Source organism: Aquarana catesbeiana, linkage group LG01, assembly GCF_042186555.1.
Source record: "Aquarana catesbeiana isolate 2022-GZ linkage group LG01, ASM4218655v1, whole genome shotgun sequence".
Taxonomy (NCBI): Eukaryota; Metazoa; Chordata; class Amphibia; order Anura; family Ranidae; genus Aquarana; species Aquarana catesbeiana.
This window is the reverse complement of record NC_133324.1, coordinates 351888078-351901792: the sequence shown is the minus strand read 5'-3', so window position 1 is coordinate 351901792 and position 13715 is coordinate 351888078. Positions and strand designations below refer to the sequence as shown.

The following is a 13715-nucleotide window of genomic DNA, read 5'->3' as shown; positions in this document are numbered from 1 at the left end:
TCCAAGGGGCAGAGGATGAAAGATTTCAAGCAACACAGAAAAAAATAAATTAGCGAAATCTAAGCTTTAAGCTGGTAGCTACCTGCAACAAAATAACTGCCTGGAAGTATGAGAATGCAACAAATGTATGCTTACAGTACTCCTGAGAACCCTCTGACAGTAATTAAAGTAATGGCAACATCATTATGGTATGAAGCAAGAGATAGTTATGCAGTCTCCAAATTTTTATAAAAAGCTTTCCTACTACTATATACTGTATAGCTCAGTGGTTAAAGCAGACCTAAACTGTTTCTGAGCACCACAAACTGAAAATGCTATTTAATTCATTTTTAATATTCAAAGCAAACTCACCCATCCATCCATGTCTCCATGCTTTACTGAAAATGCTATTTAATTCATTTTTAATATTCAAAGCAAACTCACCCATCCATCCATGTCTCCATGCTTTATTTTGTTTAGAAATCATTTTGAAAAACACCTCCCTAGCATTTCTAGCTGTGGCCATCTTGAGTAAGGGCAGATGATTCATTTAGTATTTACTTCCTGGAATCCCTTTGCCCTTAGCTCAAGCATGCTTAACCCGCCCATGCAACTGGCCGAGAACCATGTATGGGCAGGCTGAATGTACCCAAGTTGATCGATCGATCAACTTAGGTATAACCAGCCTGCCAGATTTCACATGCGATTATTGCTAGCGGCTGTTATAGCTGCTAGCAATAATCACTGTGTGAGAACACAATAGCTCCATGAGAGGTATTCCCCTGTCAACACCGTCTGTGTTGATGGAAGAATCAAGCAAATTTCTTTCCTGCAACTCATAGCTGCAGGAAATTTAATTTGCTCCCTCTATGGCTGGCTTTAGCTGAGAAAGCCCCTCCACCCCTCCTTCAGATGAATGAAAACATAAATAAAGACTACTGTGATGTATGACATGATTTTGGTCTAGGCCAAAAACCAGGAAGCAACTGATGAAATGTAAAAAAAAAAAAAAAGTAAAAAAAAACAAAACATAGTTTCCAATCTATTTACTAATGCTAGCAGCATAGGGATTATAAATAGTTCATGTTGATTGAGATAGGTAAGTTATGCTTTAACAAGGCTGGCTTGCAGTGCCGAGGTTCTGAGTTTATTCCACACTTCTGCAGAATATGGACAATCTTCCCATGCTTAATGGGATTTCCCTGATTACTCTGGTTTCATTACACAATCTACAACATATCAGTGCATCAACATCCTTCTGTTACAATTTGTATGAATGCTTTATCGATGAAGGGCTGATTCACATGACTGTTTTACATTAAGTAATGTATGCAATGCAGTATATACTGTATATTCTCCAGAAATACAGATAAGGTTCAGTAAATATCACACAAGGATAAAATATCTTTGAATGACATACCACTTAAAATTGGTAATACAATATATGTTACTCACACAAACAGACAGCTGCTAGGAGGCGAAGTCCAGACTCGGGGGCAAAACATGTTGGGAAAAGAGGTTGTAGTACATAGTTGGAAAATGTCAGCGCAATGACTGCTTGATTTGTGGGATAAATCACTAACACAGCAATCCAAAGCCGGAGGAACCTGAAATGAAATAGACAAACTGTGATATATCCACCAGCACCATCTCAGTACAATGTAATGTTTAGGTTCCCCCTTGTTATCAGATTCAACACCTACCCTGCAAGTCCTCCAAAGATGTCTTTAACATAAGAATAGTCTCCTCCAGACTTTGGAATGGTGACTCCAAGCTCTGCATAACACAGAGCTCCTACTGCCGTGATAATGCCTGTAACAATCCAGACAATAAGGGCCATTCCCACTGAACCAGCATTTTCCAGTACTCCCTTAGGTGAAACAAATATACCAGAGCCAATGATATTACCTGCAAAAGAAGAAACAATTCATGTGTTGATTGTTGTATCAAGTACAGCTCAGATACAAATAAATGAGTAACACATGGTTATATTTCAGAAAGCAGTTTAAGACATAATGTGTGGTTGCGGTTTTCTTTCCTGAAACTCGTGCTAAAACTAGTTCATCAGTGGGAAAAATGCCCCTTACATTGGTGGTCAGTGAGAAGAGTGCCCCCTTACATTGATGGTCAGCAGGAAGAGTGTCCTCCTTTCATTGGTGTTCAATGGCAGAATGCCACTTGGACTGCCAGTCTTAAGCTGGCCATATATTTTCTATCCTTCCACCATGGGTGGAAGAAAATAAAATCGCTTGATTCCCCTGTCAACACAGTCAGTGTTGATGGGGGAATCCCTCCCATGGATGCCCATACATGGTTCAAATCTTGGCCGGTCCCTGCTGAATCAACCAAGATTCAAAGCATCTATGGCTGGCTTTAGTGTGGAGTAGGTGCAGTATCTCTGTGTTGACTAGGCTCAATCTTTGAATAAGGCCAGTAGATCTGTGTTAACTAAACTAAACTTGATATATTGTAAGGGCCAATAGGCCTGTGTTGACTATACTCGATTAAAAGCAGAACTATAGACAGAAAGGCCATCTATGTCCCACTGGGGAGATTTACTTTCACCACCTGTCCCATAGCCAGTAAGTGAGAGGAAATCCCTGAAAATTGAAGTGAATCCCCTCCTAACGCCCCCCGCCCCAGGTCACCACTAGCGTTCCCCAGGAAGATTTGCTTTTACATTCACTTTTGAATGATAATGGTACACAGAACAAATAGAGAGAATTTCCGTAATGGGGACACAGACACCAATCAAAACCAAATAGGTGTTGTAATCCTTCTCCACTCCATTCAAAACAAAAAAAAAGTTGTGCCCTTAATTGTACTTTAAAGCCAGGAGGCCTCTGTTGACCAGACTTGATTTACAATTAAGCAAAGCAGGACTATAATAAGAAAGCATAAGTGAAGACGTTGGCTGTACACAAGCTAATCACTATATTTATGCCAGAATGTTTTTTATTTCAAAAGTTGAACTAAATAATGCAGTAAACAGTAGCAGGAGAGCAGACTGCATACAACCATAACTTGTTCAATGTCTTAACATTTCTATTTGTCATTCTAATCTTTGTCTAAAATGTATTGCTCAGTTATTAAATTGGAGCAGCTGTTCACAACTTAAAGCGGGGGTCCACCCACACTGCCAAAAAAAAAAAAAAATACTGCAGCTGCTGACTTTTAATACATGGCCACTTACCTGTCCCAGGGTCCAGCGAAGTCGGCAGGCGATGCCGAGAACCCGCTCAGTTCTCGGCAGCTGCCGCCGCCATCCTAGGTGAGGGGTTCAGGAAGTGAAGTGTTGCGGCTTCACTTCCCGGTTCCCTACTGCGCATGCGCGAGTCGCGTTGCGCGTCCCAAGTGGTCCCCGCTCTCTCCTGGGTGCTTTGTTTTCCCAGGAGACAGCGCGGTGGGGACGGAAAGAGGCGTAGACTCCCATGGGAGTCTATGCCGGAAGTGGGTGCAAATACCTGTCTTAGACAGGTATCTGCACCCCCCTCCCCCCTGAAAGGTGCCAAATGTGACACCGGAGGGGGGGAGGGTTCCGAAAAGCGGAAGTTCTGTTTTTGTGTGGAACTCCGCTTTAAAGCAAAACTTCACCCTAAAAGGGAGTTCCACTTTATTACCTCCTTCCCCCCTCCTCTCCCACTTTTGGAGGATTTTTTTTGGGGGGGGGAATGGGTACTTAGGTTTAGCAGGTACCCGCTCCCACTTCCATTCCTAGGCGATTGGAGTGAGAGTTTTCCCCCCTCCTCTTCTTGCCCACAACCTTCTGGGACATGTCACAGGTCCAAAAAAGCTGTGGGTCAATTTCCAAAGTGCAGAGCAACTCGCACATGTGCAGTGGGAAGGTGGCTGTGAAGCCACAAGGAGCCAAAGCTGGCTTCCCTTATTAAAATGCTGGTGCCAAGAACCCAAAAACACTGGCAAAGAAACGACACAGGTGAGGGCGGCACTGCTGACTTTCATTTTTGTAGCTGCTAACTTTTATTTATTTTTTTTGTTAAGACTGAAGAACTGCTTCATCTGATTAAATAAAAAATGAAGGACAAACTGTAAAAATCAAAAATCCACATCTTTACTGAAACAATACTTTTACAAGATAGATTCTGGTCAGTTGCTCTGGGCACTGCCTTTTGCTCCATGCTCCTTGTTCTGTTTTATTGACTAAGCCCATAAATATAAACTGAGAATTCCAGTTAAATGCATTCCATGCATGGAGTCAGGAGTCAAAGGTGTAAATCTTTTTCAAAGCTTGAAGCTGACGATCCTTCAACACAATCACACAATTGACTAAGGTTTTAGGGTCTTGCTATACATGCCAGAACACAAGCAGTGTTGTGCTTGGAGAATAGTATGGTCCTCAATTTAAAAATGTGCTTTGCAGGCCAAGAAACAGAAGGGAGATTTAATACATTGTCTCGTTGCATCCTCCGCTAAATATTTTGTGAATTTTGTCAATTAAATGCAATTACAGGTATTGTCAATAATAATACTGTACAAAACAATTTTTACGCTAGTTTATCAAAAGCTTTCATAATTTAGAAGTGCCAGGCTATTCATGATAGAAAAACTGACCGAAAAAATGACAAATTTACTTTCAAAACCAGTCCCACAGTTTGATCATTCACGCACCAAGGACAGTGTGATTTCTGCATAGTCGGTTGTGTTGAACAACAAGTCTTGCTATCTCAAAGCTCCATTCACATTGGTGACTGCAGATATGTTTATCCTCTGCCAACTACCTCCTAGTTCAATGTGGCTCATGTAGGTTAAGGACTTGAATGGCTCCAATGCACACGTGTGTGATCTACGGTGGTGTATCATGGCGGAATGTTCCTATTCATTGTGTGGGCCCACCAGAAAAGAAGTTTGAAAGCAGACTGAATGTTGCCCCAACAATATTGGGGCTAAATCATTTTCTGCATCCAGAGCCCATGACTGTGTCGCCTAAAGGAAATCTGTCATCTAGAAATGAAGATACAGCAGTTCACTAATGAGATAAAAAAATGTCCCTGCCAAGGCTATCACTATCCAGATAAAGTAAAGATCCGCAGTGTCCAGGCACAGAACAGCATCAAGCTCTCCCAACTCTGTGCCAATTACTGCTGACAAAGATTTAATTCACTCTAATGAAAGGTGCCAAAAGAGCTGATTTGGCAACAGTAGCTTTACCGAATAGCAGATTGCTACACTGATTCATTCAACACTGATTGCTTCATATGTAGCTAACTTGCTTTCAAACAACCTTCATGAGTGAAACAAGGAAGATACTCTTGCTGATATGTAAATCGGCAAATGCTAGTTTTCTGACTGGTATCCTGACCCACTTACTTGGATCACTGACCTAGAAATAGTATGCATAAAAGGTCTTTTGGCTTTACTGAGATTTTCCTGATCCGAATAATTGTCTCAGTTCAGTGACTCAGAAAGTACTGAAGCCAGAGAGTCAGCATAACAGCCATTCAACTAGCATTTTCAAAGGAAGTCAGCCATGGCAGCCCACCGGTGAGCTGGGCTGGATCTGTTTGGACCATCTAGTGTTGTTCCTGTTTATGAATTGTCTTTGTGATTCCTTGCCTATGGAAATCTATGGCAGGGTAAAAGAAAAATGTACCTTTTTCTTAGCTGTCTGTTTGCAATGAACAACTGGACAAATAAAATACCCTTTGTCTGACCGCTGCTTAGCATGACCATCAAAAGTCACTATGTCATGACTCTACAAATATAATTTGTGAATTGCTAGACAAGATTTTCCAAATGCTATACCGAAGTTATCTTGGCACTGAAACAACCTGACAGGAAAAAGTTCAAGAATAATGAAAAGGATTTCTCAGTGCTGGGAGAGAGTACTGAATCCTATTACAGGTTCAGCGTGTTATAGGATCTAAACCCAGACAGTCTTGTGATCAGAATTAACTGCCTCACGGCTCTGGATATCATGAGACTGAACCTTTTCACCTGAGGACAGGATTAAGCTTTAAGCACATGCCATGCAAAGCAAGCCATTGAAATGCCCTCACCCTCATTTCAAAATGCACCTCATAAAGCTAAAGATTAAATGGTAAAATAGGCAAAAAAGATGGAGTTATCCCTTATTTTTTTTCAGCTGATAAGTAGGCAGTCAACATCTGTGAATCAAAAAGCGTGGCATAAATTTTAGGTAAGTGCAACACATTTCCTATAAAATTCCATGCCACATGAAGTCCAACGAGACATATAGACTGACATCCAATCAGAAAGACAAAAGTATGGATAGCTGAACAGACTGATATACTCTAGTCTTAATTTACACTTAGGATTAAGATTTCTCAGGCTACCACTGTGGTACAGATATTTTAAAACTTTTTGGTCAAGGCAAACCTTGCAGATCGGAAAGCTACACACTAGGGGCTTGTGTTGATGGGCTTTTGTTCCTTTCTAGTGGGTTTTGGATTTCCATGCAAGTCTATTGAAAAAAACTTACTTAAAGCAGGTCAAATGCAGTTAATGTGGAGGTCAACTGCACCTGTCAATTAATTTTAAACAATCTCACAACCATCTCAAACTGGTGCTATCGACACAAGCCCTAAAGCTGCCTGTCTAGTAGATACCTCTAGTGCAATCAGTCAGCTGGTGTATGAGCACACATCAACAATAACAAAAATTGGCCTGGTCACCACATTTCATGGGTGCTATGCTTAGATGTGGATGACTTACTAAAACCAAATTTTATCATTTTAGATATAGGTTTAGATTTTCCTTCATTTCTTGTCCTGTCGACAGGGCTCAGTAGCGCAAGATATAAAAAAAAATCTTTCTAATGAGGTTGCATACAGCAATACAAACCTGACATAAATACTAACTAACCCCATTTAAACCAGGTAAAAACAATTTTGGCTGGAGTTAGATGTCCAAACATTCTTAATATGAATGGATTGAAATGTATAAATGTGCTAGTCTGGCTTAATGCCTAATAGATCACCCCATGCATGTATTATAGCATGCACTATGCATACATGTATGCATATTTGAGTTTTGAAAACTCAGAGATCAGACATGCGTATCTCTTGTGCGATTACGCAAATAGTAAACAAGTGAAAAGTATTTTACACATGGTGTGTCAAAAAATACATCCGTATCTCTTATGCAAAAATGCAAATAATAAGCAAGTGATGAATATTTTACACATCGTGTGTCAAAATATCAGGGCTTGCACCCTTCCACTCTAATGATCCCTCCTTCCTGAAAATGCCAAGCATGGTGAAACGTATGTTGGAGCGGGTGATTCGTCATTTCCGGGTCCCCGATGTGACAATCCTCCCAGGCCCATCATCGAGAGCGAGGCGTGTATCGTACTCCAGCGCCAGTTTAACAGGCTCTATCTGCACATGCTGTAGACACCTAGCGTCAGGTTAGGCACTAATACATTGAGTGCAATTTTTATCTACCTACTTTTAAAACATACTACACTATAAAGTCCTTCTTTGTGTCTCTGGTGGAGTTTATCCCTACATCTCCAGCCTTATCCTGAGGGATCATTAGAGTGGAGGGGTGCAGGCCCAGGAACCAATCTGGTTTTCCAAGCGTGCATTTTGACCTTCTGTAAAAGAACACCTCTGCTGAGTTGCCATCTACCTCATGAGCACTCATGGTGAAGCCACTTGAAGACATCTATCTAGAAGCACTTTTATATATTTTTTATATATTTTTAGTGTTGGGTATTGTCGCACTGAACTTTAAGTTTTTGCATTTTTATTTGATTTGTTGTAGCCGTATTAGTGCAATTGTGACAGAGAAAATTGAGAAAATTGAGAAAATTGAGTACTGTCCGGACAGTACTCAATTTTCTCTGCATTTTTATTAATATTAATATCCTCATTTTCTTCACACACTATGTGTAAAATATTCACACATCAAATACACGTGTCTGATCATTATCCCACATTGTGAGCGTCAACACCTTTACCTATTGTTTTCAATTTAGAAGTGATTTCATTGCCTTTTAAAGGACGCACACAGCTTTTTCATCTATATTCAGGGCACCATCACCAGTTACCATGTTAATATTTGAGTTTTGGAGAAAGAACATTAGGACAAGCTGCTTTTTTCTTGTAGGGTGTGTTTTTTTTCTGTAGCATGAAGTGAACAGGGGCATTTCTTATTGCAAGGGACTTAAGGTACATTGTGCTATTACATTCCTCCCAGGGAATGTTTTTTTTTTTTGATTACTGATGAAATGCAATAACAACTAAAAGATTATCACATCTGATAACAGTTTAATAAAATACACTGATCTGCAATAAAATAGGTAACCCTTACACTGCTAGCATAGCTCGCATTCTCAGAAGTATTGGGACTAGTATTCCACCACCACCCACACTTATAGTACCAGAAGTGTTCCATGGAAAGGATTAGCCTCACTCAGCATTTACAGCTGGTGACTTTGCCCCTAGTATTAAGGGGTTGTATTCAAGACTTGCTTGACATTGCATTTTGTCAACCTTTGGTCTGTCTATATCTATCAATAAAGTATATTATACCTGGATAGGGTGATGGCTGAAAGTCTCCTGTATGTAATTAGGTCAATTATAATGTTATCAGACCCAAGAAGATCATGCAATGTGCATTAACTTTTGACTTTTGACTGCGTGATCATTCATTTAATATGCCTGTTTACCATCATTTGCGATTATTACAGTTATGCCCCGTACACACGGTCGGACTTTGTTCGGACATTCCGACAACAAAATCCTAGGATTTTTTCCGATGGATGTTGGCTCAAACTTGTCTTGCATACACACGGTCACACAAAGTTGTCGGAAAATCCGATCGTTCTGAACGCGGTGACGTAAAACACATACGTCGGGACTATAAACGAGGCAGTGGCCAATAGCTTTCATCTCTTTATTTATTCTGAGGATGCGTGGCACTTTGTCCGTCAGATTTGTGTACACACGATCGGAATTTCCGACAACGGATTTTGTTGTCGGAAAATTTTATATCCTGCTCTCAAACTTTGTGTGTCGGAAAATCCGATGAAAAATGTGTGATGGAGCCTACACACGGTCGGAATTTCCGACAACAAGGTCCTATCACGCATATTCCATCGGAAAATCCAACCGTGTGTACGGGGCATTAGAATGTGGGCAATATGCACCAGATCATTTTCTGCAACTCAAAACTGCAAAAAGTTGCACAGAGCAATGACAATATTCACTGTACTATGACTGTGAATGCGTGCATGATCGTGACTTAAAATAGCTCATATGCTTTACAAAATAAAAAGCAATGTGTTCAGAACACACAACTGCAGCACATTAATATTCATGAAATGTGTAGTGCAATGATTAGGTATACAGATAATACAAGCAGTGTGCAAACAATGAGAAAAAACCTTGAATAGTACACAGGTAATAGGAGTGATGCTTCAGGGGTAATATTGACTGCGGCTGACCAATCAATATAATTTCATCTTAATTATAAGATCACTACAATCTTTTAGCTTTATACCACAATTGGCAGAATTCTTTATATACATCCAGCTTCATAAAACAAATTATTAGAGTATCTTTAACCACTTCAGCCCCGGAAGGATTTACCCCCTTCCTGACCATAGCATTTTTTGTGAATTCGGCACTGCGTCGCTTTAACTGACAATTTCGCAGTCGTGCGACATTGTACCCAAACAAAATTGACATCCTTTTTTCCCCCCACAAATAGAGTTTTCTTTTGGTGGTATTTGATCACCTCTGCAGTTTTTATTTTTTGCTCTATAAACAAAATTTTGAATTTTGAAAAAAAAAGCAATATTTTTTTACTTTTTGCTATAATAAATATCCCCCCAAAAATATATACAAAAACACATATTTTCCTCAGTTTAGGCCGATATGTATTCTACATATTTTTGGTAAAATAAAAAAATCGGAATAAGCGTATATTGATTGGTTTGCGCAAAAGTTATAATGTCAACAAAATAGGGGATAGATTTATGGCATTTTTATTATTAATTTTCTTTTACTAGTAATGGCGATGATCTGCGATTTTTATCAGGACTGCGACATTATGGCGGACGCATCGGACACTTTTGACACTATTTTGGGACCATTGTCATTTATACAGCGATCAGTGCAAAATAGCCACTGATTACTGAATAAATGACACTGGCAGGGAAGGCGTTAAACACTAGGGGGTGGTCAAGGGGTTAAGTGTGTCTGACTGATTCTAACTGTGGGGGGGATGGGCTACCACTGACATGACAGCGATCACTGCTCCCGATGATAGAGAGCAGTAGATCCCTGTCATGTCACTAGACAGAATAGGGAAAAGCCTTGTTTACATAGGCATCTCCCCGTTCTGCCTCTCCATCTCACGATCGCGGGACGCTGGCAAACATAGAGTTTGCGGGACCCGCGTGCACGCTCCTGCGGCAAATTCAAAGGGGCGCACAGGTACGCCCATGTGCCTGTACGAGCCATTCTGCTGACGTATATGTGTGTGCGGCGGTCGGCAAGCGGTTAACTGACCAATTAGAAATCAGATTAGTCTAAAGCCTAGTACACACGAAGAGATTATCGGACAAATTGTTTTGTTTTTTTTTAGATGCTAATCTGCATATCAAAAACGAATAGGTTACTAAAGTACGAAAATTCTCGTATGACAGAATAAAAATTTGGAAGTGATGTAATGTGTTGTAGTGTATTTGTATTGTATTTTCGGACAAAAACTGAACTGGTTAAACGAAAATCGTACAATCTGGTATTGTAAGAGAACATTTTTTTGTGTTTGTCCCATGTGAAAATGTTGGACAACAGCTATGTACTAACAATCAGATTTTTGTACAATCGCTTTGAAAGCGGTATTTTTTGTACAATATTCTAATAGTGTGTATGGGGCTTAATGTGCAGTTTCCATGTGCACAGTCATACGGCTGCGGGACTATGAGTTATGCAGTATACACAATATCATATGCTGACAAATCTCACCTCTAATAACCCTTTACTAATGAATCACAATACTAGAGCTGGCAATATACTGAGCAGTGTGCACTTGTTCAAGAACAGTCCCTGAGGCTTTCAAATTGTAAAATCAGTATGCATACATAACCAGGCACAACTACAGCGTGCTGCATGGGGATAGATACTAACATCACAAAATACAAAGGCAAGACCTAACCAAAGCGTTCTGTCACCCACAACTCTGCCTACGTCTACCATCGTCAGTGGTCCCTATAAATAGAACTTCACACGTCACCCTCTCATCTATTATTCAGAGAAAAAAACAGGAGAATAGGGCTATAAGAATGTTGCAATCTATTGGGCACATGGTATAAGGGGATAAGGACAAGTGGAGGATTGGGGGAAGGGAGTCGGAGAATGTAAAACAGGAGTGCAATATGCCTTGTGATGTTTTTCATGAGAGCAAACATCAAGTAACTAATGTGCTATGTGAAAAGAGTCCAACAATGCCTTCCCTACTTTTACATTTAGCTTTAAGGGACAATTTATACCTCTGCACTTAAAACACATTTGTATTTATAATGTTTTCTAAGCTCAGTTTATAATGCATTGCTGTGTTTTTACATGTTTTTTTGTGCCTTTTACTATGTCTGTTTTTACATATCCCAACATTCATTTACATAGTTACATTGTTAGTCAGGTTGAAAAAAGACACAAGTCCATCTACTTCAACCAAAAAAATAAAATAAAAATACAATCCCATATACACAATCCTTCACCCACAGTTGATCCAGAGGAAGGGGGAAAACCCCAGCAAAGCATGATCCAATTGCTATAGCAGGGGATAGAATTCCTTCCTGATCCCCCGATAGGCAATCGGATTTTCCCTGGATCAACGTTACCTATAAATGTTAGTACCCAGTTATATTATGTACATTTAGGAAAGTATCCAGGCTTTTTTTAAAGCAATCTACTGAGCTGGCCAGAACCACCTCTGGAGGGAGTCTATTCCACATTTTCACAGCTCTTACTGTGAAGAAACCTTTCCGTATTTGGAGATGAAATCTTTTTTTTCTCTAGACGTAAAGAGTACCCCCTTGTCCTCTGTGATGACCGTAAAGTGAATAACTCAACACCAAGGGGGTTATTTAGGAAAGCAAATCCACTTTGCACTGCAAGTGCACTTGAAAGTGCACTGAAAGAAGTGCAGTCGCTGTAAATCTAAGGGGTAGATCTGAAATGAGGGGAAGCTCTGCTGATTTTATCATCCAATCATGTGCAAGCTAAAATGCTGTTTTTTATTTTCCCTGCATGTCCCCCTCAGATCTACAGCGACTTTAACTCCAAGTGCACTTTCAGTGCAAAGTGGATTTTCCTTTAGTAAATAACTACCCCAAGTTCACTATATGGACCACTTATGTATTTGTACATGTTGATCATATCTCCCCTTAATCTCCTCTTCTATGAAAGTTATGGTTCCTGAAACCTAGCTGGAAGCAGTAGCCACACCAAGCAGAAACTACAGCAGTAACATTTTAACAAATATATTTTTTTTCATATATATATGAAATGTTGTAAATCCATATTCAGTGTTCTCCATATGAGCCATCTGGCGGAGCTCTATACTCCTATTTACATGTTAGCTATGTATCTTTCTCAGCTTTGCACAAAGAAGCCCATTGTTTATTTTTCCACAATTGTGCTGATTTACGAAAGAATCAGAAAGCCTTTTATTTTGTAAAGGGAATAAGGTGAAGGTAATTAAAAATTTACTTTGCAAATCATACCTAGTAGTAATGTGCAAAGGAAAAAAAAAAGGATTTTTGCCTACATGTGATTGTATAATTGAAGTTTTAGTAAATCTTCAGGGGGGGGGGGGGAGATTTACTAAAACTGGTGCACACAGAATCTGGTGCAGCTGTGCATAGTAACCAATCAGGTTCTAACATCAACTTGTTCAATTAAAGCAGAGCTCCACTCAAAAGGGGAAGCTTCGCTTGTTCGCTCCCTCCCTCCACTGACATATTTGGCACTTTTGGGAGGGAGGGGGTACCTGGTTTTGATCCACTACCACTCCTGGGTAAGGTCGCCGATCTATGACATTTCTGGCCCCTCCTTCTCCCCCCCCCCCCCACCGCTGCCTTCTGGCACACACACAGGTCCCAGAAGACGGCGAGACCATTCAGAAAGCGCATTGCGACTCGCGCATGTGCAATAGAAAATCGGCTGTCACGCCGAAGGCTTCACTACCGGTTTCCTATACTTACATTGCCAGCGCCTGCACCCAAAGCTGACTGAAAAATCGACTCAGGGTGCTGACATTGCGGGATCAGGTAAGTGTCCTTATATTTATATTTGTAGCTGCTGACCTTAATTTTAAATTTTTTTTTACAGACTGGAGCTCCTCTTTAAGCTTTGACCATAAGGCCCCTTGCACAGGGGGTGGACTGCGGCTGCAGTCTGCTTGCTCAGCAGAGGAACTGTTCGCTGATCCCTGTTGAGTGGTTGGATGACAGGTCCGTGTCCGCTCTGCTTATGCAGAGCGGACATGGACACAGCCCACTCTCCTCCATTTATACTGGACTGCCATCCGATCTGATCCGCTGGACAGAAGGGGACCGGATCTCCATCTGTCTCATTTTGGTAGATCGGATTGGATATAGGCAGGTGTAAATGGACACAAGTCCATTAACAACTGCTGCTCCATGGAGGAGAATGGAGGTTCTGATCGGGTCCAACTGAAAAACGGACAGGTGGAGCCCAATCGAACATCTGCGTGAAAGAGGCCTAAAACCTAGAAGTTTA

General features: G+C 40.6%; 1 protein-coding gene across 1 annotated transcript in view; it reads right to left on the bottom strand.

Annotated features, from left to right (window-relative positions):
• SLC7A8 (solute carrier family 7 member 8) overlaps window positions 1-13715 on the bottom strand; it is a 76463-nt gene that overhangs the window by 48945 nt on the left and 13803 nt on the right. Inside the window, exons 3-4 of the mRNA XM_073632702.1 lie at window positions 1683-1887; window positions 1435-1586 (exon numbers count right to left, since the gene is read on the bottom strand). Coding sequence (XP_073488803.1) covers window positions 1435-1586; window positions 1683-1887 — 357 coding nt within the window. The remainder of the gene's footprint in view (window positions 1-1434; window positions 1587-1682; window positions 1888-13715) is intronic.